The sequence below is a fragment of the Rhipicephalus microplus genome, chromosome 3 (assembly GCF_043290135.1).
Source record: "Rhipicephalus microplus isolate Deutch F79 chromosome 3, USDA_Rmic, whole genome shotgun sequence".
NCBI lineage: Eukaryota > Metazoa > Arthropoda > Arachnida > Ixodida > Ixodidae > Rhipicephalus > Rhipicephalus microplus.
In genome coordinates this window covers 50,249,768-50,274,593 of record NC_134702.1, presented here as the reverse complement: position 1 = coordinate 50,274,593, position 24,826 = coordinate 50,249,768, and the positions used below count along the sequence as shown (strand labels likewise).

General features: G+C 49.4%; 1 protein-coding gene across 1 annotated transcript; it reads right to left on the bottom strand.

Annotated features, from left to right (window-relative positions):
- Positions 1–1,063: 1,063 nt before the first annotated feature.
- On the bottom strand, positions 1,064–14,543 carry LOC142803726 (uncharacterized). Its single transcript, XM_075889481.1, has 5 exons — positions 14,319–14,543; positions 6,328–11,747; positions 3,971–4,127; positions 3,382–3,494; positions 1,064–1,184 (listed from the first exon to the last, which is right to left on the bottom strand). The coding sequence occupies exons 2-5, from the start codon at positions 11,723–11,725 to the stop codon at positions 1,174–1,176; spliced, it is 5,679 nt and encodes a 1,892-aa protein (XP_075745596.1). The 5' UTR covers positions 11,726–11,747; positions 14,319–14,543; the 3' UTR covers positions 1,064–1,173.
- Between the last annotated feature and the right edge of the window lie 10,283 nt (positions 14,544–24,826).

Sequence of the window (24,826 nt, the reverse complement as noted above, 5' to 3'; positions counted from 1 at the left end):
GAAGCGAAGGTTAGCCGCATCACCCCCGGATTCCACAAAATTTTCAATCCTGCATGAGTATATCTACACGCACAATTCACACACATGCTCGAACACATAAATCAGTTTCATAAATCGGTTTCATGAATCGCTTTCATGTTATCGGTTTCATACTTCTGCGTAACAGCGCACCTAAGCTAAACCAAACGTCTGAAATGCGAAGAGTGACAGAAGCGCTGATTCGTAAAGGCCTGACCACAAGTGTCTATTGCAGCACGTCAGCGCGTGGCTTTTTGACGAGGCGTCGCACACTTTCTTTCTGGAGAGATTTGGCGCGCAGCTTCACGTAGCCATGCGCTGAGGCGCTGCAACGGGTACGTGTAATAACTTTAGGCCTTAAAGGCCTGACCACATACGCGCGTTTCAGCGTGCAAGCGCGTGGCATTTCGAAGCGACGCCGGGCCCTCTCTCCCTAAAGAGGGAGAGGACTAGCGGCAACGCGAAGCTGCGCGCGCTAACGCGCTGCAACGGGTATGTGTGGTAGCTTAAAGTCTTCAAGGCCTGACTACGCGCAGGCGTTTCAGCGTGCAAGCGCATGGCATTTCGAAGCGGCGCCGTGCCCTCTCTCCGTAAAGAGAAAGAAAGAGAGGACTAGAGGCAATGTGAAGCTGCGTGCGCTGACGCGCTGCAACGGGTATGTGTGGTAACTTAAAGCCTTCAAGGCCTGACTACGCGCAGGCGTTTCAGCGTGCAAGCGTGTGGCATTTCGAAGCGACGCCCTGCACTCTCCCCGTAAAGAGAGAGGGCTAGCGGCAACGCGAAGCTGCGCGCTTTGCTACGCGCACGTGTGGTCAGGTCTTAACTGTTGGAGTCCGCCGCTTGTTGGGTTGTGGTACGCTGGTACATTAAAGTATGATTTCGTCTTTGTATTACTGACTGTGTAGGGATATATATTATGATATTTGAAATATAAACCTCACCCTCCTTGGGTGAACCCCCCCCCCCCCATAGACTTCCCTGGCTCACCATAATTTAAACCACGGCACATTGACATGAGCTTTAAAAAAGAAAGCGGAAATATACGTGTAGCTTTGTTTATGCGTTTAATTCAACTCACAACGTCGCGAAATATTAAAAACAAAAATCCATCTTCCTTAATTGTCCTTGACAAACTATGCCGGAAGCCAGGAGAATTTAGATCCGATCTGCAAAACAAGAGAGAGAGAGAGAGGAGAGAGATAGCACACACTTGTGGCATTCAGAAGCATCTAATGTCACGTGTACACTGTATCTAAAGCAACAATGGCGGTGGCAACAACAACGATACTGGAATACGGCGTGATCAGCTTCGTTGCATATCCATGTCCATGAAAGAAGAATGACAAGAGCATGAAGAATAACAACAAAGTGCTCGTAGAGACATTAGACGTTACAATTTCAATCTTGATGTACAATATAAGCCAGAAATTTGCACCAAATAACAATAAAAAACTGCTGGGCTTGTTGGCACACGCTTGACATTAAAACGCAATCCAAGGCGAAAATAGTTCAGGAGAGAAAAGTTGCAATTAAGTGACGCTTTTTCTCGTCCGGAGCCCCCTTGTGTTAAATTGTTATTCTTAATCACTTTGATCGACATGTGTGTGCTTATTAAAGATGTAGAGCTCTGCATAAGTTTTAAGGGAAGAAAATTCAGCTGTCAGCGTCCGTGCACCAGTCTCCACAACGGGAAAGAGATCTTCCGTTGCGGCGGAGTATGGCTTGCCTTTTAATCAGTTGTGCCATGCATGAAAGAAGGGCAGTTTGCTAAGCTCAATTTTCTCTGGTATTCGCAATCCCTATTAAAACGAACAGACAAGCCAATGAGGCTATCGGGTAGCTACGTGTATTCTTTTAACTGTACTGCAGCGTAATCATGACGAAAGCGTGGAGGAATCAAAATGTAAGAAAAAAACAACTTGCCGCCGGCCGGGAGCAAAATATAGCTGCATCCTACGGATTACACGTCCGGTAATATGGCGAACGGCATTCCATATATTGTTAGGTAGATGTTGGTGCCAGTGTCGACTAGAGGACGCTACTAATCATAGAAGGGGTTGAACTGTCCAGGGCTCAGAACCGGTTGTGTAGCCCTTCCTATGGTCGTCTGCAACTATAACTCTATGCGTATCTATATGTATACGTATACATACAATGACACTTTACCTAGATTATCAGTTCTTGGTTATACTACTAGACACAGGGGGAGCAAGTATAATTGCACCCTCTCTCCCCCTTCCAGCTTTAATTGGTTCAGCCCGAAAGAACACACGCACACTTCGCCGTGGATGCAAAAATGAGAATGAAACAATGGCGTGTTTTCAACAAAGGCCTGCCTTTGGTCACCGGCTTTCCGGAGTTAAAGGTGGCAAGCGAATAGTTATCATAACACAACATGAGGAGTCCTTGCCAGCAACAATAGTCAGAAATCTGCATGCTCATAAACTGCCATGTTAATTAATGCCGTGAACGGTCCGACAAAGTAAAGTTATACATGAAGGCCCCCCTGTCCCTTCGTATCGTAACGGCAGGAGGGGGGATGCTCTAGTCATATTTGTAGTATTAGACCTCAGTGTTATTTCTGCAATGCAATTCTTCATTAGTACATCGTCTTCTTCATTATCAATCATATAAAATCATAGGTTTGCTCAAAGTTCCCCTTCATGGGGAGGGGGGCGAAGGTTCAGACTTTGCAACCCCTCAACCACCCTTTTACGTGACAGGGTAGGGGTGGCCCTCCTCCCCTGTGCCCATGTTTAATGTTGCACGTTTAAAGGAACACTAAACTGAAACGATTAATGACTTTAGATTGGTAAATTATACCTTGAGAACTATATTAGTGATGATTTTAGCATAACAGCTACATTAATTGAGGAGGTGGGTATGAAGGTCAAAGTTTAACGTTAAAAGTTCGCTTCGAAAATACCAACACCTGACGTCACGGATCTCAAATAAATGTATTTTTCGTATATTGGCGACGTCGGCTAAATAAGGCTTTCTGAAACTTGGCATCTCAACTCCATAGCGCTCTCAGAAAACAATGCACCTCATTCTTACTGATCAGTAACCACGTAGAGCTTAGTAGATATGCCGCCGAAATCCATGACGTCACGACATTTGGTGCGGAAACTGCAATGTGGCGTCGCCACCCGCCTTCCTGACATTTTTTTTTTTTTTCAGCGTTTGATCACTTACCAAGCGTTTGCTCGTGACAAGCGTGTTATTTTTGAAATTGTGAAAAATTGTGAAAAACCTTTTTTTTCACCTTTAATGCAACTAATTGTACGCAACTGGTATAGTGTTGAGTTTTTTTTTTTTTTTTTTTTTTGTAATCACACAAGAAACGAGGAGCGGCTCACGTACAGGCATCGTCGCTATCCCGCCTGAGCAAAATGGCCGCCGCCGTCACGAACGCGAACAGGGCGAAGGAGAGTGCGATGACTGGCGCCGCCGAGTCCAGAGTGCTCCTCACAGTGCTGCGGTAAGGAGACACAGCAGCAACGTCACACCAGTGGCGTATATCCCGGGAAATCACAAGGGACCCAACGTTTTCCCGAGTGTGCTCTAGCGTACTTATTGCAGCGTTCGCTTAGCTGTCAACAGAGGCCGATCCAGAGAGGAGGGGGGGGGCGGTAAGGTCGATCGCTCACCCCCCTCCTCCAAAGCCTGTGTCACCCCCCCTCATAGCCTGTCGTCCACCAGCTACCACCTATTAAGAGAAATTAGAAGTAGCGCTGTGATCAGAGATATACAGTATTTGAACTACTTTGGAGTTTTTGTTCTACTAAAAACAAAAAAGTCAGGACACCCTCTTCTTCTCTTGTGTCATACCCCCCCCCCCCTACACCTAAAATGCGTGGCTGAATCTGTTCCTGTTTGTTAAGGGTATACCAATCGGTAACGAAACAGCCCTATATGGCTGCACCGAATACCACAACAGCGGTGCACCTACCTTGCCATCCTCTCAGGTAGGGACTGGAGTTTTCTTGATTTGCGAACCCTCTCATCGGACGCCTTGCGTTCGACGGGGAGCTGAGGAGGCGTCGATCGTGGCGGCACGGGCAAGTTCAGCGGGATCGGATCTTGGGCCGGAAACATGCCACACAGTGCTGCGAGCGATAGTAGCCACAAAGTAACGGCGTCAGACGCGGTTGTGTTATTTGTGCCACGTATCATCTTTAAGAAAATAACTAGAGCAACGCGCGCGCGCGCGCGCGCGCGCACGCACGCACACACACACACACACACACACACACACACACACACACACACACACACACACATATATATATATATATATATATATATATATATATATATATATATATATATATATATATATATATATATATATATATATATATATATATATATATATATATATATACAGTCGTGAAACACTATGCTTGTGCGAATAGTGAAATTTAGGTTCGAAGCAAATTCGAAGCGATGATTAGTGATTTTGTTCGAATAATTTCGATTCGAATTCAAATACGTATATCGCATGTCATCAAGGAAAATGAACCTATTTATCATGACCAAACTAATCTGCACAGTACATATATATTTTTAAAATTAAGACAAGTCCTGCGCAAATGCTTTTTTTTTTTGGTCCAAAGGAAGTGGGAACTACTTTTAATAATAGCAGGACTCGATCTTGGGTTAAATGCAACCTATACCCTAAGGTTTAACCTGTAAAATATGTTACAATTTAATATTTATTATACTTAGAGCGTATAAGCAGGCATAACAAGCTTTTAAACGTCAAAAATGGTGAACCGATGTGTTGATTCGTTCATTCAACCTTGAAGTGGGGCTTCGCGGCAGCGTGGATTTGCAATAAACAGGTGTTTTCACGGCTTAGCATTTGTTTACTGCAGTGAAACCACCTTTAGAAGAGTTACCCGCGGACTAATATACTTTTCTGACTCTATTCGTTCATTTTGAATATTTCGAAAGTTACAGTAATAATTTAACTTTGGGTCGAAGTGAATTCGAATACTGTGATATGCAAATATTCGAAGCGTTCGAATATTCGCACAAGTCAACCAAACATGCACGGCGCTCACACGAAACTGAACATGTAACAATACAATCCCGCTGTACTTGAAATGTACAGTGAAAGAACTTAGTTTTGTGTCAGCGCTGTATGTGCTTGCTGCTTGTGTCTGTGCGTGTGAATGTGCCGTGTCATCATCATCATCAGCCTGGCTATGTCCACTGCAGGACAAAGGCCTCTCCCATGTTCCGCCAGTCAACACGGTTCTGTGCTTGCTGCTGCCAATTTATACCCACAAGATTCTTATCTCATCTGCCCACCTAACCTTCTGTCTCCCCCTAACACGCGTGCCTTCTCTGGGAATCCAGTTAGTTACCCTTAACGACCAGCGGTTATCCTGTCTGCGCGCTACATGCCCGGCCCATGTCCATTTCCTCTTCTTGATTTTAACTATGATATCCTTAGCCCCCGTTTGTTCCCTTATCCACTCTGCTCTCTTCTTGTCACTTAAGGTAATACCTACCATTTTTTTTTTGACGTATACATGTGGGAGGTAGGGGCCCGATAGTTCACCAAGGAAGCCAATCCTTCTTTGGTGAGGGAGCGCGTTACCGGCGGTGGTTACCGGTGAGGCTACACCCCAGGCCTCTTAGTGCAGTTCCATCGCCACGCGGATCTTTTTTTAGCCGGTTGGGAACTGCGCGGCACAGGAATTCGAGCCACGGTCCTCTTGCATGCGAGGCAGATGCTCTAACCACCACGCCATCGCCGATTCCGTGCTTGCGCTCTAACTATTATTATTATTTTTAAGTGAGCAACCAACTAGCCCAACAACAGGGTCGTGTATCATCTTGTTTCATGTGCCATGCTCAGTGCCCTTGGGTCATGTAAATTTGCAAAGGCAAGTGTAACTGTAGCATCGTCATTTAGGCGACACACTTACGTGTCATGAGTTAAGAAATATCGACCTGGTTGAACATGAATGGCATCGAAAGTGGCGTGACCAAGTAAGGGCGCCATCTGTTGACGTCTTCGTGTGACACTGTGGCCTGGACAAAAGTTTAACTTCAAGTACTTGAACTTGAGGTTATGGCATGCAGAGCCGTCTATCAAACGCACTAAAAAAGGTGTGACAGACATGTATCTGCCGCAAGGCATGCCGGCTAGAAAGGTCTATCGCTGACCTCATTTTTACTACAATTTATATTGTCATGACTCTGTATACGTGTTCACCTCTAGACGGAACAGCTGCATCATGCTTTAACGAAACACGCATACGCAGAGACTTCACTGAACATGAAGATGCTTACGTGGTGGTGCTTGGAAGATTCGAGCCGTGGCTTTCCTCAGTACAGTGCTTCTGGAAGTCGCTTCAGAGTCGTCAGGCGAGATCAACGAGTTGCCGGGGCTGAGGCCACCCTCCGACTCCCAGAATTTATCTTCGAGAACTTCGCCCGATGGCGCCACGACAATTTGCTGTTCGGACGGAAGCTCCACGAGAGCAGTGCAAGGTACACCTAGAACGTGCGGTGACGACCGTGCGAAAACGATCTCTGACGGTGGAGACTTGCCGAAATCGCTGCCAGATAGCCCCTCGCACGTCCCGTCTTCAAGGTCTTGTCCTTCTGACCCTTCTCGCAGTGACTCGCCGGATGCCGTACTGCCACGCTGACCAAAACCGCGCTCCTGGCGCACTTCTTCCGAGGAGACGGGCAGGAAAGTGGTTGAACTTTGGTCCTCATGAAAGGTAGACTTGCCGCTGACCGACTGCTCGAATTCTAACACTTTGTCATGTGGTTCGGACGGCAAGTTCGTGGTGGACACCGCTACATCCAGCTCTTCTCCGGGTGGCAAGAGAGGGTACAAGTCTCTAGTCAACTCGGCGTCCTCGTCGATGGCGTCAGAGTCGACCGAAGTGGTGCCTTCGATGTCAATTTTCTTGCGTGATTTTGTTACGTACTGATAGAACTCCGGACGCTTTTCGTCCTTTTTGCCTGCCGCCACATCAGCGCCCTCTCGCGATCCGCTCGTGCCGTGTCGAGGACGCGGCGCGAGAACCTCACCGATGGTTGGTTGAAAGCCACGTGAATCAGACACCGTAACCATGCGTTCGCCAACGGCATCTTCAGACCCAGGACTGGTGACCTCCCGGTCGTGTGCGTCGAAGATACCCGCTACGGCACGCGTGCTGTGTCCTTGCCCGACTCTCGTCTCTCCCGTCGTCTCTTCGCTTTTTCTCGACATGTCACCGTGGGAGTCCAATCCAGGCCCTTTAGAAGTAACTGTAGTCGAGCCGTCGACAGTAAGTGAATCAGACAGGTATTCGGGACCCCTTTTCTGCCCTTTAGACGGCATTTTTGCAAAGTCGGGAGCACCACTTGCGAGAGAAGCGGCCTCATCCGTACGAGCACCTGATGTTACTCCACCGAGATGCCCAGTGCCTGATGTTAAAGTTCTGCGACGCTGTTCGGTTTGCACCTTGTCACCATGGGCGGTGGCAAGGTGAAGGTCATCGCTAGGCGCAGTAGGCACCGTGAGTGCTGCCCTCGGAAATCCAACACTCGAGCTTCTTCGACGCTCCTCATCTTGCACGCTGGTCTCTGCCCACGATGAGCTTACAGTTGGTCGTCGTAACGACTCCTCAAATAAAAAGGCTGGTTCTTTGCCGTCTTTCGAAACAGGAGTGCTAAGTGACGCTCTCACATGCCCTGGAACCAACCGTTCTGTCGTCCTCTCAGCTTGATCATCGCCCACACCTCTCCTCGTTGAGTCAATAGTTTGCTCTAGACTCAACCGAGAATCCTCAGCAGAAGCACCAACGGGAACCTCCAACAGTGCCTCTACAAGTTCTCCTGTTGGTAACTTAGGTATCACTGTTTGTGTGTGCTCTAACAGCTCTTGTGACCTTGACCTGTGCAGCGTTTCAACCTTTCGTTCTTCGCTGTATTTCCCGCCACCTTCCTTCTTGGTTACTATTGAGGATTTTCTGTAACTTTTGTTAACTGTTTTAATTGTTGTTAACAGTTGGCTTCTCGGTAACTGGTGTTTGTCTCTGTCACTATGTAACTGTTGAGGCTTTTCTGACTGCTTCTCATCTTGCGCGATTTCTCCAGGTTCTTCGCGTTGCATCACATGTTCCTCATTAGGCTTTTTTGTTACCGCTAACTTCTCCAACTCGACTGGCGTTTCCGTCGCTTTCCCCGCATCTTTAGGGACCTGCCCACCGCCCTCTTTCTTTGTTAAGTGGGGCTGCTCCCACTGTTGAAGCTTTAGTGACTGCTCCTCATCTTGCATGATTTCTCCAATTTCTTCGCGTTGCATGTCCTGCTCCTCTTTAGGGTGCTTTGATAGCGCTGGCTGTTCAAACTGTAGCAGTGTTTCCGGCTCTTTCATCACATATGTATCATTACGCGCTGCGTCCTTCTGGCTTTGCAGGTCTTCATGTTCGAGGGCAGTCAATTTTTCCGCCTGCTCCGGATCATGCGAAGTTGCTCCCAGTTCTGTGTGATGCGTATTATGTTGATCGTCGAGCTGTGTGACTGGTTCGTATTTCAACGATGGCAGCTTTTCCACCGGCTCCGGAGTTTGCGTAATTTTTCCCAACTCTTTATTTTGCTTCTTTTGATGATCTTGTTTGATGTCATCTACAAGGCTTGCGACCTCTGATTCTGGAACGGTTGCTGATAGTTTCTCTTGACACAGTTCAGGAAGCAGTCCGACGTCGATATCACTGGATTCCGGACATAGTTGTTCAATCTTCTGAGTAATAACTTCATCATAAGCGACGCTCTCTGAAGCACGTCTCTCTTTGTCTATGTCTGGACCATTTTTTGTTAAAGGAGTCACTGAAGTTGTATGCATAACTGACTGCGAAATTCGATGCTCAGCAACAATCTCGCGTCCATGCTTCATTGATTCACTATCACGATGTTTTTTAGTCTGTTGATTCAAAGTTGAAGGCACCACGGAAGCCAAATTTGCGTTGGCAGTCAAACTTGCTGACCACTCGTCGATTGGAGCAACACAAGGTGATCCAACATCTGCGCTACCCCCAACTTTCGCTAGTTCGATGCCGACGGTACCCGAACGAGTAGGTGTTTGATCGACACCAGGAACGGTGGCGCCGACGGCAAGATGATCAGCTTGGAATTTCGTAGAGGGCGTCGCTTCTGTAAGTGTTGCCACTGCAGATGACGCCGCTACATTTTCGGTTTTTGCCCCGGTGGTTGTCGCGAGACGGCTCTCGGCTCTGCCGTCGCGATATACAGCCGCAGGGAGTATAAGCGTTGATGGCTTTGGCGCCGCGGCTTCGGATATGCTGAAACTAGTCGTGGAACGTTCTAACCTTTCGTCGATTGGAGCAAGTGGCTGCTGAGCAGACATCGCCCCACCTTTGAAATCAGGCATGGCAGGGACCGGTTGCTGAGTGCCAGCTGCTACATTGGGTGCCGAAGTTTTGCTTGCCGTGCGACGAGTTGAATGCTCGGCGCGTCCCTCAGCGAGTACTTTGGCTGTCGCAGCACCAGACATTGTCGCACTTTGGGAAGAACGTCTCCTGGGTGCTTGACCTTTCTGGAAGACCGTCCCGACGGGTACTTTCCCAGCTGAGGAACGCTTACGACGCTCGCCCGGTCCCACTTTCGGTAAAGCCCACCCAGAAGCAGCAGCCGTACTGCCAGGCTCACGTTTGACACGTTTACCGTATTCTTCAGTCAGCAGTGAGGTTCTGCCTCGGCCGTCGCTTGCCGTTTGCAACTCCTGTTGCTGTCCACCACTCGTGATTTCACCAGCAGTGACTGACATTCCGGCAGAAGATTTTGGGGGCCGTTCTAGGGAAAGTGCTGCTTTTGTCAATCCAGCAACAACTTTCATACCAGGAGGAGCTTCTGTCTCACTTTTCAACTTCAGAGGTAGAGTCGTATCGCTTTCAGTTCCTTTCTTGGGACGTTTTGCACTGGGAATACCATGGGATGTCGCAGCAACTTCAGTGTAGCTGGCAGCGTGTTGTTTTATAGGCATTCGTACAGATGGATTTGGTGCGGTCATCCCGGGATCAGTTAACTCTGCAGCCGTCCGTAGTCGCTCATGCGAAACGATAGCACTCGGCATGGTGCTCAGCGCTAGATTGTCCTTGGAAGTGGCGTAACTGCTTTGCGGAAGGGATAATTTAAGTGCCGGCTGTCTACCATGAGGCACGGAAGGTGCAGCAGCAGTGGCTTCAGCAGAACTAAACACAGCCGAGGTCGAAACTCCCCAAGTGGGTTCTTGACGAACTTCTTTTACAGTCACTGTCGATACATTTCTTGAAGAACCCACTTGTTCTTGCTTGCTTTCGTACGTCTTCGTCCTCGTGCCGGTCTGTCCCTGAGCCACGGGAAATGTGGTGCTGCTAACGGACGTAGCTTCGTAACCTTCTAATGCGGGCGTTGCGAACACCTTGAATAAGTCAGCCATCTTTCCAGAGATGTTCTGGAGAGAGGCTGCCGTATCGTGCTCAGAAGCCGCCGAAGAAACTGCGCTTCTAAAACTTGATGACTGCCATAGAGGTTTACCGTCGTAACTGTAAAGAAGTCCAGCATCAACCGACGGCTCACCCGTTATCTGATGTTGGCTATCGTCTCTCGCCGTCACACCCGACTCGTCACTCTCAAGCCCAGTTGCTGCAGACATGCTGGAACTTATGGCAGGAAGGACGTCCGCGCTCCAAAACCTGTGGGAGTCAATGGACATCGCTGACGGTATATCTGTAGCACAGGTGTGGGCAACACTGGTGTCGAGAGACGCGCTCACGCTCGGCTGCAAAATTTCCTGCTGCGCCTCAGAAAACCAGCCACTTCGGAAGACGTCCATGTCGCTAGCCATGCGCGGTCCGGCTAGTGCGCCGCGGGATTCAGCCGAGCTGAGGTCAATTCGGCTCGACACCACGAACGGCTTCGTCCCGACAGATGATTCACTGCCCGCGCGTGGCCCGACTGCGGTAGCCGGCAAGCTAACGAGAGACGCGTCCGAACCCATGGGCACGGTTGCTTTGGAGGACCGGCTGCGGAACTCCTTGTCCGAATGAGACTTGGACGACCCGTCAACCGACTGGTACTGGTGAACGTCCGAGAACTCGGACATCTCTGTCGATACATCGGGCGGGTAGCTTGGCGACCTGCATTCCGGCAATGGCAGAGGAGCGTGACCTCCAGGAAGGGCCGAAATGCTGTTCCGTTGAGTCTCTAAGACGACCGACTTGTTGGTACTGAATATGCTCTTAGCTGTGCTTCGGGTCTCCTGCGTGTGCGTCCTTTGAATCTGCATTTCGCCCGGCGGTGGTGCTCTCCTGAGCGCCGCCGCAGCATCCATTTCCGACTTGGAAGAACGGTCGTGCTCCAACCACGAGGTGTGGATCTCCTTAGGCAAACTGAGCGTGAGGCTGCTGTCGGATGGGTCACGCGAGCTCCTGCGATGTGCTCCGGCGTCCGTCGTGGATTCCCGACTTCTGAGCGTCTCGTTGCTAATGTTGGACGTGGCCATTGTCTCTTCCTCGTCCAGGACGCTGTCGTAAGACTCCACCGCGGACTCGCATGAGCGCGATTGGTTTTGGACGGTACGTCGGACGACGCCGCCACTGGTGTTGCGGCTCTCCACCTGCCTGACGTTAACCACGCTGCTGGTGCTGACCTGTTTCTTGCGCTGCCTCGACGTGGACGCGAGCTTCTTCATGGCGGCGGCTGTTGGCTTGCCTCTGCAAAAAAAAAAGTGCAATAACAGGCGTAAATTACGAGCCCTCTGTGTGAAGGCAGTTTGAGTACAATGAGAGCTACTGAAGCCGATGTCTGAAGATAGCTTGCCTACAAAAAACTTAACTTTTTCATAAAGGTTGACTCCTGGCCTTATTCGTTAGACATATATCCTTAGCGTTTAGCGCAGAAACTTGTGGACAAGATAAAATAAAATGGAGACACGAAGGACACGCAACTGCTTCAGTGATGCGGAAACGACTCTGAAACAAGGTGTGTAAAAATGGCGTTAGCCGTTAAAACATAGCATATCCACGGAGTGAATGATGATGAGTGGGGCGAAGCGTCTGTCCGTCCGTCCATGTGTCATCCGTCCGGACGCGCGGACAGACGGAGGCAAGGACGGAAGCATGGACAGAAAACGGACGGACGCATGGACGGACAGACGGTCGGACGGACGATTCCATCCACCCGTCCGGATGAATTTTTCCAGAAACTGGGCTGTTGCCCAGTTTCTAGCAATATTTGGTGCCGTAGCGCTACTCCAGTCACTCCGTCATTTTCCTTGTTGTGAAAAACCGACGAGAGCACTGCGCACTAGCTTACTGAAACGCTGCGCCTCAGCGACTGACGATATTGGCAGGCGGAAAAAAAAAATTGACGCATGCGCACTAAGGTTCAAGGTCGGCTGATGCCAAGCGCGCTTGTTTCAAATCCATCAGGAGCTCGCAAAAAAAAAGTAAGATACTTTTCTAACAGACCTCGTATTCGAACCTGCAAATAATTTGGATTTGTAAATCAGGCTTCGCATTTGAGATTGCAGAGACGTAACTAACACATTTATTTTCTAAGGTGCTAGCATGATGTTGCGAAACATCTAACTATGCGATGAACTTCGTGTTCACATCTAAAGGGTCTATTCATGTTCATCTAACGTTTGGTCACACACAGTCATGCACAGGCTACAAACAGTATGAGGCAACGTGTCTATAACTAGGTACCTAGTTCTAGAAACGTTAGTACGAGGGGCACATCCACGAAAACCTAAGGGTCCGTGATCGTGGCTATGGATGTTCCATTCAATATGCTGCAGCGTACCTCGAGCTAGGAAGTGATGGATTATTTTTTTTTCGTATTACTGATATCGCAACGCTTCAATAATCTTTATATATTCACGCGTTGGAAACATAACGCCATTATGCATGTGTTTGATGACTTGTCCTCTCTGCAACCATCCCTGTGCAAGACAACACGTTTCACTTCGTTTTAGAAAAGCACAGTTCTATTTCGCGCAACGGAGAGAGAGAGAGATAGAGAAAAAGTGCTGTCCCCTAAGATCTGTAAACAAGCTAGCATTGGCTTTCTACTTCTCACCGATAATCTGAATCTCAGTATTTACGCAATAGAGAAACGCGCGAGCGTGCTTTTTAGTGCGTTTATGCTTCGTTGAAGAGGCGGCGCTCTCGATAACTTGTAAAAAAAAAAAAAATTCCGGTTTCGCCGCAAGGACGAAACAATGCATGCTAAAGCAACAAATTTGAATGTTACGTTACGTAAGGCCAGCAGCTGACTGTTTTGGATACGATCTCGCGTAACTTTACAAAACGTTGCCATAAGAGAACACGAGTGCTCCAGAGGAAAAAAAACGGTTATGGCGCCGAGTCTCGCCTCAGCGCAAAGTAAGCGGCCAGAGACCAGCCCGCACAAGGGCAGGAACCGTCTACTGATCTCTGCCGAGACAGAGCGCGCACTGCGTGATACGATTTGCCTGATTTGCGCACTGTGTTTGCCTGATAGAGTTTGTACGTTCATGCGTCTGTTAGATCACCTTCACCTGATACTTTCATTTGTAGTTTTCTTTTAGATTAGTTGTGTTTATTAAACGAATCTCGGCAGCGTAATGAATTTGCCACACTTTTAATTCATCCTTAGATTGGAGCGTTTCCTCCCCCTCTACCGTCTTTGATTATAAACAAAAAAAAGCATAACAGAAGCATGAAATTAACCCGCATTCAACTTATACGTATCTGGCGTTCTTATATAGTCTTAACTTGGGTGCATTACTCCCTCCTGTAGCGACCTCTTCTCCAGTCCCGACAGAAAGTTGAAAAACTTGACTGGGATTCATGTCGCAAGAAATGTATAGGCGTGCAAACACGAAGCCAAGACAAGAAAGCTGGACAACACGCCACGGTTTTTGTGGTGTTTACTTTTCGTTTCTAGTGCCTGTGTTTGGACATTTCATGTGCAACTAATAAGTTAAGGACTTCCTATAGAAAGCTTCTGGGATATTCAGATAGGCAGCTGGCATTGACCAAAGTCCTCGAACTTACCACAGACCTTAAAGATGCGCACCAAGACGTTGCAGCCCGATACGGAGCGCAGAGGCACTTTCGCAAATGTACAAGGACACCTTATGCACGTGTGACATCACTCACTGCATGCCCGAATTTGTTCTTCCCGGCATATGTATACATCGTTCGTTGGAAACATCTCATGATGGACGTCGGCTCCAACAACGGCGCGGGAGGACGTGTCAGCGTTCAACTCCTGCACACGTGATTCGCGCTGCTTACCTGCTTGAAGGAAAGTAAATCGGGAACGACGGTATCGACGACGTTCGAGCTTGTTGCAGCGGTTCACGCTTCGCTAGCGGTCTACGTCCCACCGGACGCGCGTTCCGTGCGGGGAGAACAACTCAGGCGGGCTCCAGCGACCAGACATGAGGGCGCCGGCAGGGCGCCATCGCGCCGACCGCGCCGGCTCTTCTTCCGATGATGATGATGATATCCTGTTGCTGATGGCGCTGACCCACACACAGAGGGGGATGGGGCCTAGAAACTGGGCCTCTTCTCTTTTACACAGCCGGAGAAAAACTCGTGAACATCGACACTGACATCAATAGTTGAGAAGCCTTAGGGCCAAACCTCACAAGCGCGAAAATGCACGCGACAGCGACGAGCGACGCTATGAGCGACGAAACAGGGCGTTCGCGCGACGTGTCGCGTGCTCGTTTTCGCGCGATCGCTCGGTTCTCCAGATTTGGAAACCGTCGCTCATTGCCCGGAAGTGCTGGGCTCAAGCAGCCAATAGCGAAATACCGGAAAAGACAAAGACTACATAGGTGCACGTGACCCTGCCCGAGTCACGTATGCGCAACAAGAAATAACGCAATGTTTATTACGCACGTGCATATAAAAAAGTGCTGCAAGGCAATAATAAACACTTTCCGTTTCATTACACAACAATATATCTTATTTTTAAATTGCATACCGCTCGCTACGCGGTTTTCTTGGTGAGAGTAGACGGCCTCATGCCAGCAACAGTGGAATTCGCTCGCCGAAGCCGTCGAGTGAATGAGGTTTGCCTGCGCTATTTACTGATCGCGCGAAGACGATCTACGTCGCGTCGCTCGTCGCTGTCGCGTGCATTTTCGCGCTTATGAGGTTTGGCCCTTATACGTACACCATCAACATCGGCATCACCAAATGAATGAAAAAAAAAGCACTGATTGCGCCTCACTGTTCATTATATTGTAGCGGCGAGAGAAAAGAGACGTGAGACGGCGTCGAAGACGGCCGACGGGGCCGTGCTGATCTCACCACTTTATTGCACGCCTGAAGAGGAGCCGCGGTGGCTGTCCACGTCCGACGCGCCAGGTGCGTGAGATCGTTCTAATTCTCGCGCAGCTCGAGCTAGCGCCAGCTGTGCGAGAGACGCGGCGCGGTGATGGAAAAAATGATGATGGTGATGATGGCACTACAGGGCTCCCCCCCCCCCCCCCCATAGCGCTTTGCGCGATTTGAAAGCGTATGAAAAAAAGAAAGAGGGCGACAAATGCTATGTACATGAACGGCAGTCCATAAAGTGTTCCTTTGGCAAGTCCAGTTTGTCAACGTGTAGTGACCATCGGGAACCAGTGGGTCTCTGGTGGGCGACACTGAGAGTTGCACAGTGGACGAAGAAGTAAGCGCTCGATGGAAAGAAATCCGTAATGACGGATGGCTCGGTCCCAGAGGTCTTCAATCGTGAAAAGCACCTCTGGAATTTCGAGGTCTCGCGCCACTTGTGATGCGTTTCTGTAAGCGAAAGAGAGGCCGCACTCAGTGACGCTGTGAAGCGACGCGTGACTGAGAACGTGCTCAACTGGTGCACTAAAGTGCGGGCTGTAAAGCGTGTCAAACGGGCCCGTGTCGTAGAGGCCGTCGTAGAAGGTGTAGTCACACACGCCGTCAGCAGGCAGCGGCTGCGACTCGTTCGTCGCCGTGCTGAATACGCGGACCACGGGAAATGGCGTCATGGGAGGCTGTGCAGGAAAGACGGGTTCAGTTGTCGCCTCAGTCACTGTCGAGGTATTCGACGCTGGTGGACTGGTGGCAGTGCTTGTTCCCATGCTTTCAGTTGGCTCCACAGTGGTTGTAGTTAGGTCGGTTGACTTGACAGACGTCATAGACAGTTCAGTTGGCTGGTCAGACGTCGTAGGCAGCTCAGTTGGCTCAACAGATGTCGTAGGCAGTTGAGTTGGCTCCACAGATGTCGTAGGCACTTCAGTTGGCTCGACAGGGGTCGGAGACAGTTCAGTTGGCTCGACAGATGTCGTAGATAGTTCAGTTGGCTCGACAGATGGTGTAGGCAGTTCGTACGCGGGACACGCGTCGCTGGTGGCCAGACGAGAGGAAGTCGGGAGGTCAATAACGGGTGAAAGGTCACCTGTGCCAGGCTCCGAGGCGGGCGGCAAGGTGGCCGTCATGGAGTCTGGTGGGGCCACGGTTGGTAGCACACGTTGCGACGCAGTGACAACCCCAAAGTCGCGGGCCCCTGGAAGCGGTTGGCACGTGAGGCCATTGCGGGCGAGCATTGGGGGCAGGCTCTGGCTCCGCGATGGCACGGCGCTGGGGCCCGTCGTAGACCATGAAACAGAGACAGGGACAGGGGCGGGGAGCGGGGACGCCGAGTGTGGTCGGCTGCTGGCCGGGTAGGTGCGAGTGGAATGTGGCGAGGCACCCGGCAGGCCATTGCTGGAACCAGTGGCAGGTGGCGGAGCGGTAGGGGGCACCGTCGAGGAGCTGACCAGCAGCTGCGGCGAGGAGGAGGCCGAGACGTCTGAGCTGGTGGTCGCGGAAACGGCGAGGGCCACGGTGTCGCGTGCCGTCACTTTCTTGGAAAACGTGCAGGTAGCAGGCACGTGTGATGAAGCTCCGCACGGGGGCTCTGAGGGAATGTACCTCTCGGAGGGAAGGTCAGCCGCAGTGGGGGAGTCTTCTACCTCGCGGTCGTGATCAGGTGCAGGAGTGGATGTTTCTGCGACCGGATCAGGTGTAGAAGTAGTCGAAGCCGGGGTACCGAGGTAGCGGTCAATGGAGGGCTGCGGACCGGTTCGTTCCTTGCTCTGCGACGCCTGGGAAACCTGCCTGGTGCGGGTAAACGGAAGCGGACGGTATGTGAGGCCATGTCTGGCAAGCACCACCGAGCAGAGGTCATCGTAAGGCTGCTGGCTGGAGGTTGAAGTGCCAGAGAGATGACGCAACTCTACCGGAAGGGCGTCTTGAAGAATGGCGTGCATCAGCGGCTGGTCCGTGATGCCATTCACCGCAAGAACGGCGTCGAGCTGCATAAACGTGATCGCCGAGAAAGTGTAATGGGAAGAGGCCACATAGCCTTAAGGCTGTTTCACATGACAGAAAAAGTGGCAATTTTCAGGCTGCGAATTCGCTCGCACTGAGCGAAAAAAAAAAAGTCAGTTCGCTCCCGCTACTGTGGTCTGCAGCGAGCTATCAACACGATGGAAATTTTCGCTCTGATCGCAGCGGCGGGAGCGATTTTCGGTCGGGACCCGTCAAAATGGGGCCTGGCTGGCCAAGCCGTCGAAACTGCGTTGACGTGTTTGTTTTGGTAATGCCCGATGCTGTGCACTTTAAAATTAATTTAGATAGAAAAGTAGACATGGCTCGCTGCCGCCGCTCGAGCCCGGTTCACCAATCGTAGCCGGTTGTCAGGGTCTCGCGTCACCAGCAAAGCCTCCCACTGGTCTGCGAATGCTTCTTCTTTATCCGTTTCTTTCTCTTCGTTTGCGTTTGCACTTGGCGGTGACGAAGGTGGTATGTCCGGATTGTTGCGACACTCCCGCATCATGTGGCGCAAAGTGTTGCGCGTGTCTGGAAGGCAAAACTTGCAGTCCCGCCTGAACGCCCCTGGATACTGAGGAGGCCACCAACCTTAGGGCTGATATACAAAGAGCCTGGTCCAAATGAAGTTCATTCATTCATTCATTCATTCATTCATTCACTCATTCACTCATTCACTCATTCACATTCATTCATTCATTCATTCATTCATTCATTCATTCATTCGTTCGTTCGTTCATTCATTCGTTCGTTCGTTCGTTCGTTCATTCATTCGTTCGTTCATTCATTCGTTCGTTCATTCATTGGAAAGTGTTTCTAAATGATGAAACACGCCGGCTCTTCATTACCTTTTACGGAAACTTAATGATATCATAATTCACAGGTCAATACATTACATTCGAAAAATTCTGCAGTGTCTGCGACAAAGAACGGTGGCAAGAAATCGCCGCTCCAGTCACAGAGCGAAAATCGCGGAGCATTTTCAGTCCATGTGAAACGAAACCGCCATTAGCAGCGGTTGTGAACAGAGCGAATGGAGCGAACGAAACAATTTTTCTCGCTACAATTGGGGCATGTGACACAGCCTTTATTTAGCTCCATGGAGGACGGAAACAACCTCCGTGCCCCGAAGTCTTGCACGCTAGCGCGTGAGCACGATGCGCCATTCTCCCAACCGGGCTGCAGAAGTTAGGCGCCTTCTTCTTCTTTCACCTCATCCAAAACTAACCAAAGAAGAGAGCGCGATTTAGACGCCTGCAAAGCAACACTTACATACATGGCATAGTAATGCACCGCCTCTACCCAACGACACATGGCTACATGTGCCCGCTCTGCAGCGTATATACCGGACACCCTGGCACACTTGCTCCTGGAATGCCAGTGCCATGCGAACCACGACATGCAACTGGAACGGGACCAAGCCCCAAGGATAAACTACGACCACCTAATGGAAACATGGGAGGCCAAGCTCGTCCTCGAGGACCTGGAAGACCAGCGACAACTCATCGCCAGGGCCAAGAGGGCAGTCGAAGCCAGAGGGTTCCTAGACTAGGGAACCCTTCCTCCTTATGGTGATACCGGGCCTCGCTCGGTGATGATGATGATGATGATTCCACAGCCATGGCTCGTACCCACTGAGGGGGATCGGCGGAACACTGTTTCTAAATAAACGCTTATTTCTTCTTCTTTTTCTTCTTCGAACCACTACCGCCACCGTTCTGGCAGTGCATGGGCCAGCTTTTGCGCATGCGCAATAAGGGTGGTCACGCTGCACACCACGTGACCTAACTCCGTCGCAAGCTGCTTCGCATCTAAAAGTACTTGTACACGTCATTCCATGTTGTAACACAAGCTTCAAAGCCATAAGGTGTTTCATAGTTAGCTCCTCGCTGACTACATCACATGAAATTGACTTCCACAATTAGTGAGGTCCGCAGAATTTTTTCCTCCTTGCCCCACTAAACACCCGACCGTCGCCAAAAGTACAGCAGCTAACCGCGTGATCGTGAACATCCACATAATCGAAGTGTATTAGAAGCCTGGCCCTATACCAGACGCCATTATGTAATCACAGCACTATCTTTCAATTTATTGAGACATATACCTTTAGTTCATTAAAGCGTATACACACAAAGCAGAAACACAAAAAACAGGACCGTCGGTCAGAAAGAGAACTGAACTCTTTTGTTTTTCATAGGATTTTTTTCGAGTGTGATCGTGCGCTTTGTGATCTCGCAAGCTTCTGCTTCCCGTCTGAATGACGTAAGCAATTTTGTGATAGCGCTTATATAGGTGTGACGTTTCATGTTACACGTACTTGACTTCGCCAGGTCTGAAGTGCAATATTAGCCATCGCTAGTATTGACTGTCGAAGTTACCTTACGGGTGTCGTCGTTACAATTGTTAGATGTCGCGCCAATGCACATTGAAGTTTGATGTTAACTGGACACTTCTGCATGTACGCTTTATTAGCGAAGTGAAGCAATATTGAGCCGAATGTTTAATACAGAGATCAGCGCGATATCTCGGGGAAAAATATCAACGAGAACTAACAGACAAAGACGCCAAGAAAAGTGTAGAGGATGTAAGTAATTCTAGTGTAAACGTAACGAAAGAGAAGTGGACAAAAATATGTCTTGCCACCGAAGACAAGTTATCTTTCCTTGCCACAATAAAACTTGTTCATTCATTAAACGCAGAGATCATCAACTACTGCCACTTAGCGCAAGAAACAAATATAGCAATGAAAGAAAAGGAAGATGAAAAGACAATCATAGCCCCCCCCCCCCCCAGTGGGTATGTACCACACAGTTAATAGGTGAACAAGAACAATTACTAACTAGTTTCTATGTGGTTTTAACTAAACTGGCCGAATCCTCCGGGAAATTTCGCTCCTATCATGGTGCCGTCGACAACCCGCGAACACCCAGATTTGCGTAAAATGAGTCCTACAAATGAATGCGCCGCGTTGTATTTACGGTCATTCTGCCGACTTGCCGTGAAAGAGGATAAAAACGCCGTGCACGTGCGGCTTCGGAACGTGGCGGCCCGGCCTACCGCACGTTCAGAGGTCGACCATTTGTAGCCTCGCCAGGTCCGCCTCATCGCTGAAATCGACGGCGGCTTTGACAACGACGCTTCATCGTTTTCATGGTAAGCGTGGCATTCGCGGAAAGTAAGACGTCGCGTCGCCGCACATCACTTCCGTTGTGTGCACATAGCTAAGATTCAGCGAGCTTGCATGTCACCTTCGCAGCCGAGGTGTAAGGGCTCGTCATTGAACCACCAATGGTGGTGAAGGAGAGTTGTACATATTGTGCTTAAACTTATGCTGCTCGGGGAATACCTCGAAACGCCATTTTCTCAAGCTCTACAACTACGAGCACGGGACCACGGCCGGTTACGAAGGCTCAGTGTTCACACCCGCGACAGGCACAGGTCACGCCACCTAGTTTGTCGCAAAGCGACTGGTCGCAGATGGCCGTTTCGGCCGCAAAGCGACTGCTCTGCAGGGATCTGGCACTCGCTCGACCTATCAGCCGGGTTACTGCAGCCGCGAACCTCTAAACCAATCAGATGCTCCAGGACAGGACGTCAGGTAATAATACGGGGCAATGGCCATAGGAGGAGAAGTGAATTTTGCGCGTCGACGGGTGTATGCCGCTCGCAGGTGTGAACACCGGTCGCCTTGAGTCAGCTTTCGGCCGTTACTCGCAAATGGTCAGCATCACCGATGTTCGCCGCAGGTGTGAATGAGCCTTTAGTTAACGAAGCGATGGCTGGGCGAGCACCCGTTGTTGGTGAGGCGAAGATTTTGCCGCATTTGCTCACCGAAACATAGGTCACCTGTGGTAGCTGCTTCGTTGCCGGGCGGGATTGAACGTGCGACTTCTTTTAGTCGCTATAGTGTGAATGAACACCAAAGAGTACCTACTACGAAGCGAACAGGTGTCATGCCACATCGATGATAATCGCTGCAGCAGGTAAAACACTTGTGGGAACAGAGAGCACGCGCCGGCATGTGCGTTTACGGGCACATGTTTTTTATTGCTATGACGAAGATTGAAATGTTGATGTACGTTACATCTGAGCTACGTATGGAGTAACATGGGAGTGATACATGGTTTGCGCCCGTCAGTAATCGCGAATGATGTTCTGTTGCTTATAAAATTGGTGATTGTGACTTAGAACGGTATATTAGCGATGAGAGTAGGGATTAGGTGACAAGAGCAACGTTTCTTGTCATAGTCACGTGGTTCTGTAAGCGCGTTTAGGTGGGGACATAATCCGCGTGGCTGTATTTCCCACCGCAACTGATGGAGTATCCTCGTTAGGTCCCCGTACATTGTGTCATTTGCTTTCGACTTCTTTGTTCTGACCAACTGAAGACGCGGTTTCGATTCCCGGTTGTGACGGCCACATTTCAATGGGGGCAGGAAGCATAAAACTCCACGTGCTTTGAACTATGTGCAAATTAATCGGTAGTCACCCCGCGTTTCGTAATGATACCGCTGTTTCCTCACACATAACCACAAATCATTCTTTAATTCCAAAGTATGACAACGCCTTTGTTTCTATTGAACATCGGACCGTTTCCCTTTAACAGTGGCGCTGTGAGAACGTACTCAAAGCCGTTATTTTTGTTTACTGTGAGATAGTGAAAGTAATGCGATCACATGTAGCACTTAACGTCTTGAGCTGAAGCAGCTTGATGTGGGCGAGCTGGTGTAGCAAACTAGAAAGTAAATCGTTGCGTTAAAATTCTTAACAGGACTAAATTCTTAGCACGATCAAATGATAAACTGTAAAGGAATATTCTCGGACCTTTTTACATTGCGCGCGCATGAGACAGATGCATTAGTTGTGCGTCAGTAGCCCTTGAAGAAAAAAAATTACCTTCCTGTCAAGATAGATCCTGAGCACGTGATGAGTGTGTTTGATTTCACATGTATAAATATTCGTGTTACCTCAAATGAACTTCAGTTGATAGTTAGCGCTCGTCGGTTATAAGTTTCTTGTGTGTTCTTATTTTCTGTGCAACAATTTTCCTTCTAGTACACTTTCAAGCCTTGATACGATTACTTTTGTGAACATAACGTGACCTTTTCTGTATTTTAATTTCAAAGAACAACCTTGTACTAAGGCCAACCTTGTACTCTCACTATCAATTGCGCGCTGTCGTTCAGCATGTACTTGAAATGAGGCGGGCATTAAATGTCGCGCAGAAACCGCGGCATCATAAAAGTGACAAGTTTTCTTTGACTTCTCATGTAAATTTTTCCTCGTGGCGATTACTTTTTCTTGTACTGGCCATTAGATATATTCGAGCATGCGTTCTTACTCGGCAATTTATTGAAACAAGCTGACTTATCGTTACTAAAGAGGTAACCCAACCGTAATGATTCATTTGTGGGGTTTATAACGTCCCAAAACCACCCTATAGGGTGGTTTTGGGACGTTATAAACCCCACAAATCATCCCAAAACCACCCTCCCAAAACCACCCTCTCACCACAACGTCCCAAAATCACCCTATAGGGTGGTTTTGGGACGTTATAAACCCCACGAATCGCGCCTCTCATAATCATATGATTATGAGAGGCGCCCTAGTGGAGGGATCCGGAAATTTCGACCTGCTGGGGGTCTTTACCGTGCACGCAAATCTGAGCACACGGGCCTACAGCATTCTCGCCTCCATCGAAAGTGCAGCCGCCGCAGCCGCGACCTGCTGGTCAGCACCCGAGTACAGCCACTAGACCTCCGCGGCGGGGCGTAACCTAACCGTAAAATAATGTAAGAGTGAACAAGCCCGTTAAAGTTGGTAGTTTAAGGCTGTGCGAATGATGGAAGCGTAAGATAAACAGACCACAGGAATCCAGCGCACTGTTCTGGGCTCCTTTTTGTCTTGTGTTTTCAGTCGTTTTGCGCTGCTCTAAACTTTGAACCAAACCGAAGTGTTTCATACCAATTAACGTTATCATAATGTCGATTGGCGTCACGTGATGTTGACATAAAAAGGTGATAATGTTAACCATAACTAGTATCCAGTCTGCGACACTGTGCTGCGCTGGAGAGATAGGGCGGGGAGAGGAGGTGCTGAGGAAAAGGGCTACGAAGAAAAAATTACACCATCTCTTACTGAAGGAAACATGAGTCGCATGCGAAGCAACGCATGAGCCTACTTGAAGTTCCGTTCATCACGGGCACATTGTCTGATGCTAATGAGTCCTTGGAAGTGGAGCCCACCATGAATTAAATATATTTCTGTTGCTGTTACTCGTCACGAACCCTTGTTGGAGCATGCCACGCGGGAATCGCGCGTGTGCAGCATCCTGTTCCCCCGACGCCATCACGTGATTACTGAGAGAGTGTAAGCAGGAGAGGCCACAGCCTCTTGCACAGCCACTTACGCAGGCGCGAACGCGCTACCGCGTGCAAGCGCTTTATGCAGGACTAGGTTACAACGCGTTGGTCCATCGCACGTCTGCACAATCTCAAGCCCCGCCGCGGTGGTCTAGTGGCTAAGCTACTCGGCTTCTGACTCGCAGGTCGCGGGATCAAATCCCGGCTGCGGCGGCTGCATTTCTTATGGAGGCGCAAACGTTGTAGGCCCGTGTGCTCAAACTTAGGTGCACGTTAAAGAACCCCCGGTGGTCGAAATTTCCGGAGCCCTCCACTGCGGCGTCTCTCATAATCATATGGTAGTTTTGGGACGTTAAACCCCACATATCAATCAATCACAATCTCAATCCCCAACACCATCACATGATTTCTGAGAGAGTGTAAAGGGGAGCGGCCACAGCATCTTACCTAGCCCCTTACACTAACCGTAATGCGCTAGCGCGTCAGCGCGTACTGCCAGCTGTTGAGCATGCGCAGTGAGGATGTTCACGGCGCACAGCGAAATGAACTGCGCCGTAAGACGCTGCTTATCCGAAAAAAAAATATTTATGAGCCTCGTTTTCAATGCCTCGCTCAGCTCTTATAGTTGCCCAGCGTAATGAGCTTCTGGCGTACTCATGTCTGATATGAATTAATCATTAAATAGATTCTTCGTTTCCTGGGAAAGCTTGCCAGTGTCCTGTCTAACTATCCTGCCTCCGACTTTCACTGCACACTCCGTAATGATACTCGTCAGATTATCATTCATTGTATCTACGTTAAGGTTGGTTTCCCCACTATGAGCCGAGTAGCTGTTCTGAAGCGAGACTCTGAATTCCTGTACTTTCCCTCTAAGTGCTAGCTCATTGATTGGCTTCTTTCGTATCAGTTTCTGTCGTTCCTTTTTCAAGTCTATGCGAATTCGAGACCGAGCCATTCTATGGCCTCTGCATCGTACCTTGCCAACCACTTCCACATCCTGCACGATGTCTGGGTGTGCACTCATTATAAAGTCTATTTTGTTCTTATTTTCTCCATTAGGGCTCCTCCATGTCCACTTGCGGTTTCCTCGTTTTTAGT

Coding starts and splice junctions, on each gene's coding strand:
- LOC142803726 (XM_075889481.1), bottom strand. CDS start 11,725: ATGAAGAAGCTCGCGTCCACGTCGAGGCAGCGCAAGAAACAGGTCAGC. Junction 4,128..6,327: donor AATCTTCCAAGCACCACCAC/GTAAGCATCTTC, acceptor TATCGCTCGCAG/CACTGTGTGGCATGTTTCCG. Junction 3,495..3,970: donor CTACCTGAGAGGATGGCAAG/GTAGGTGCACCG, acceptor TCCTTACCGCAG/CACTGTGAGGAGCACTCTGG.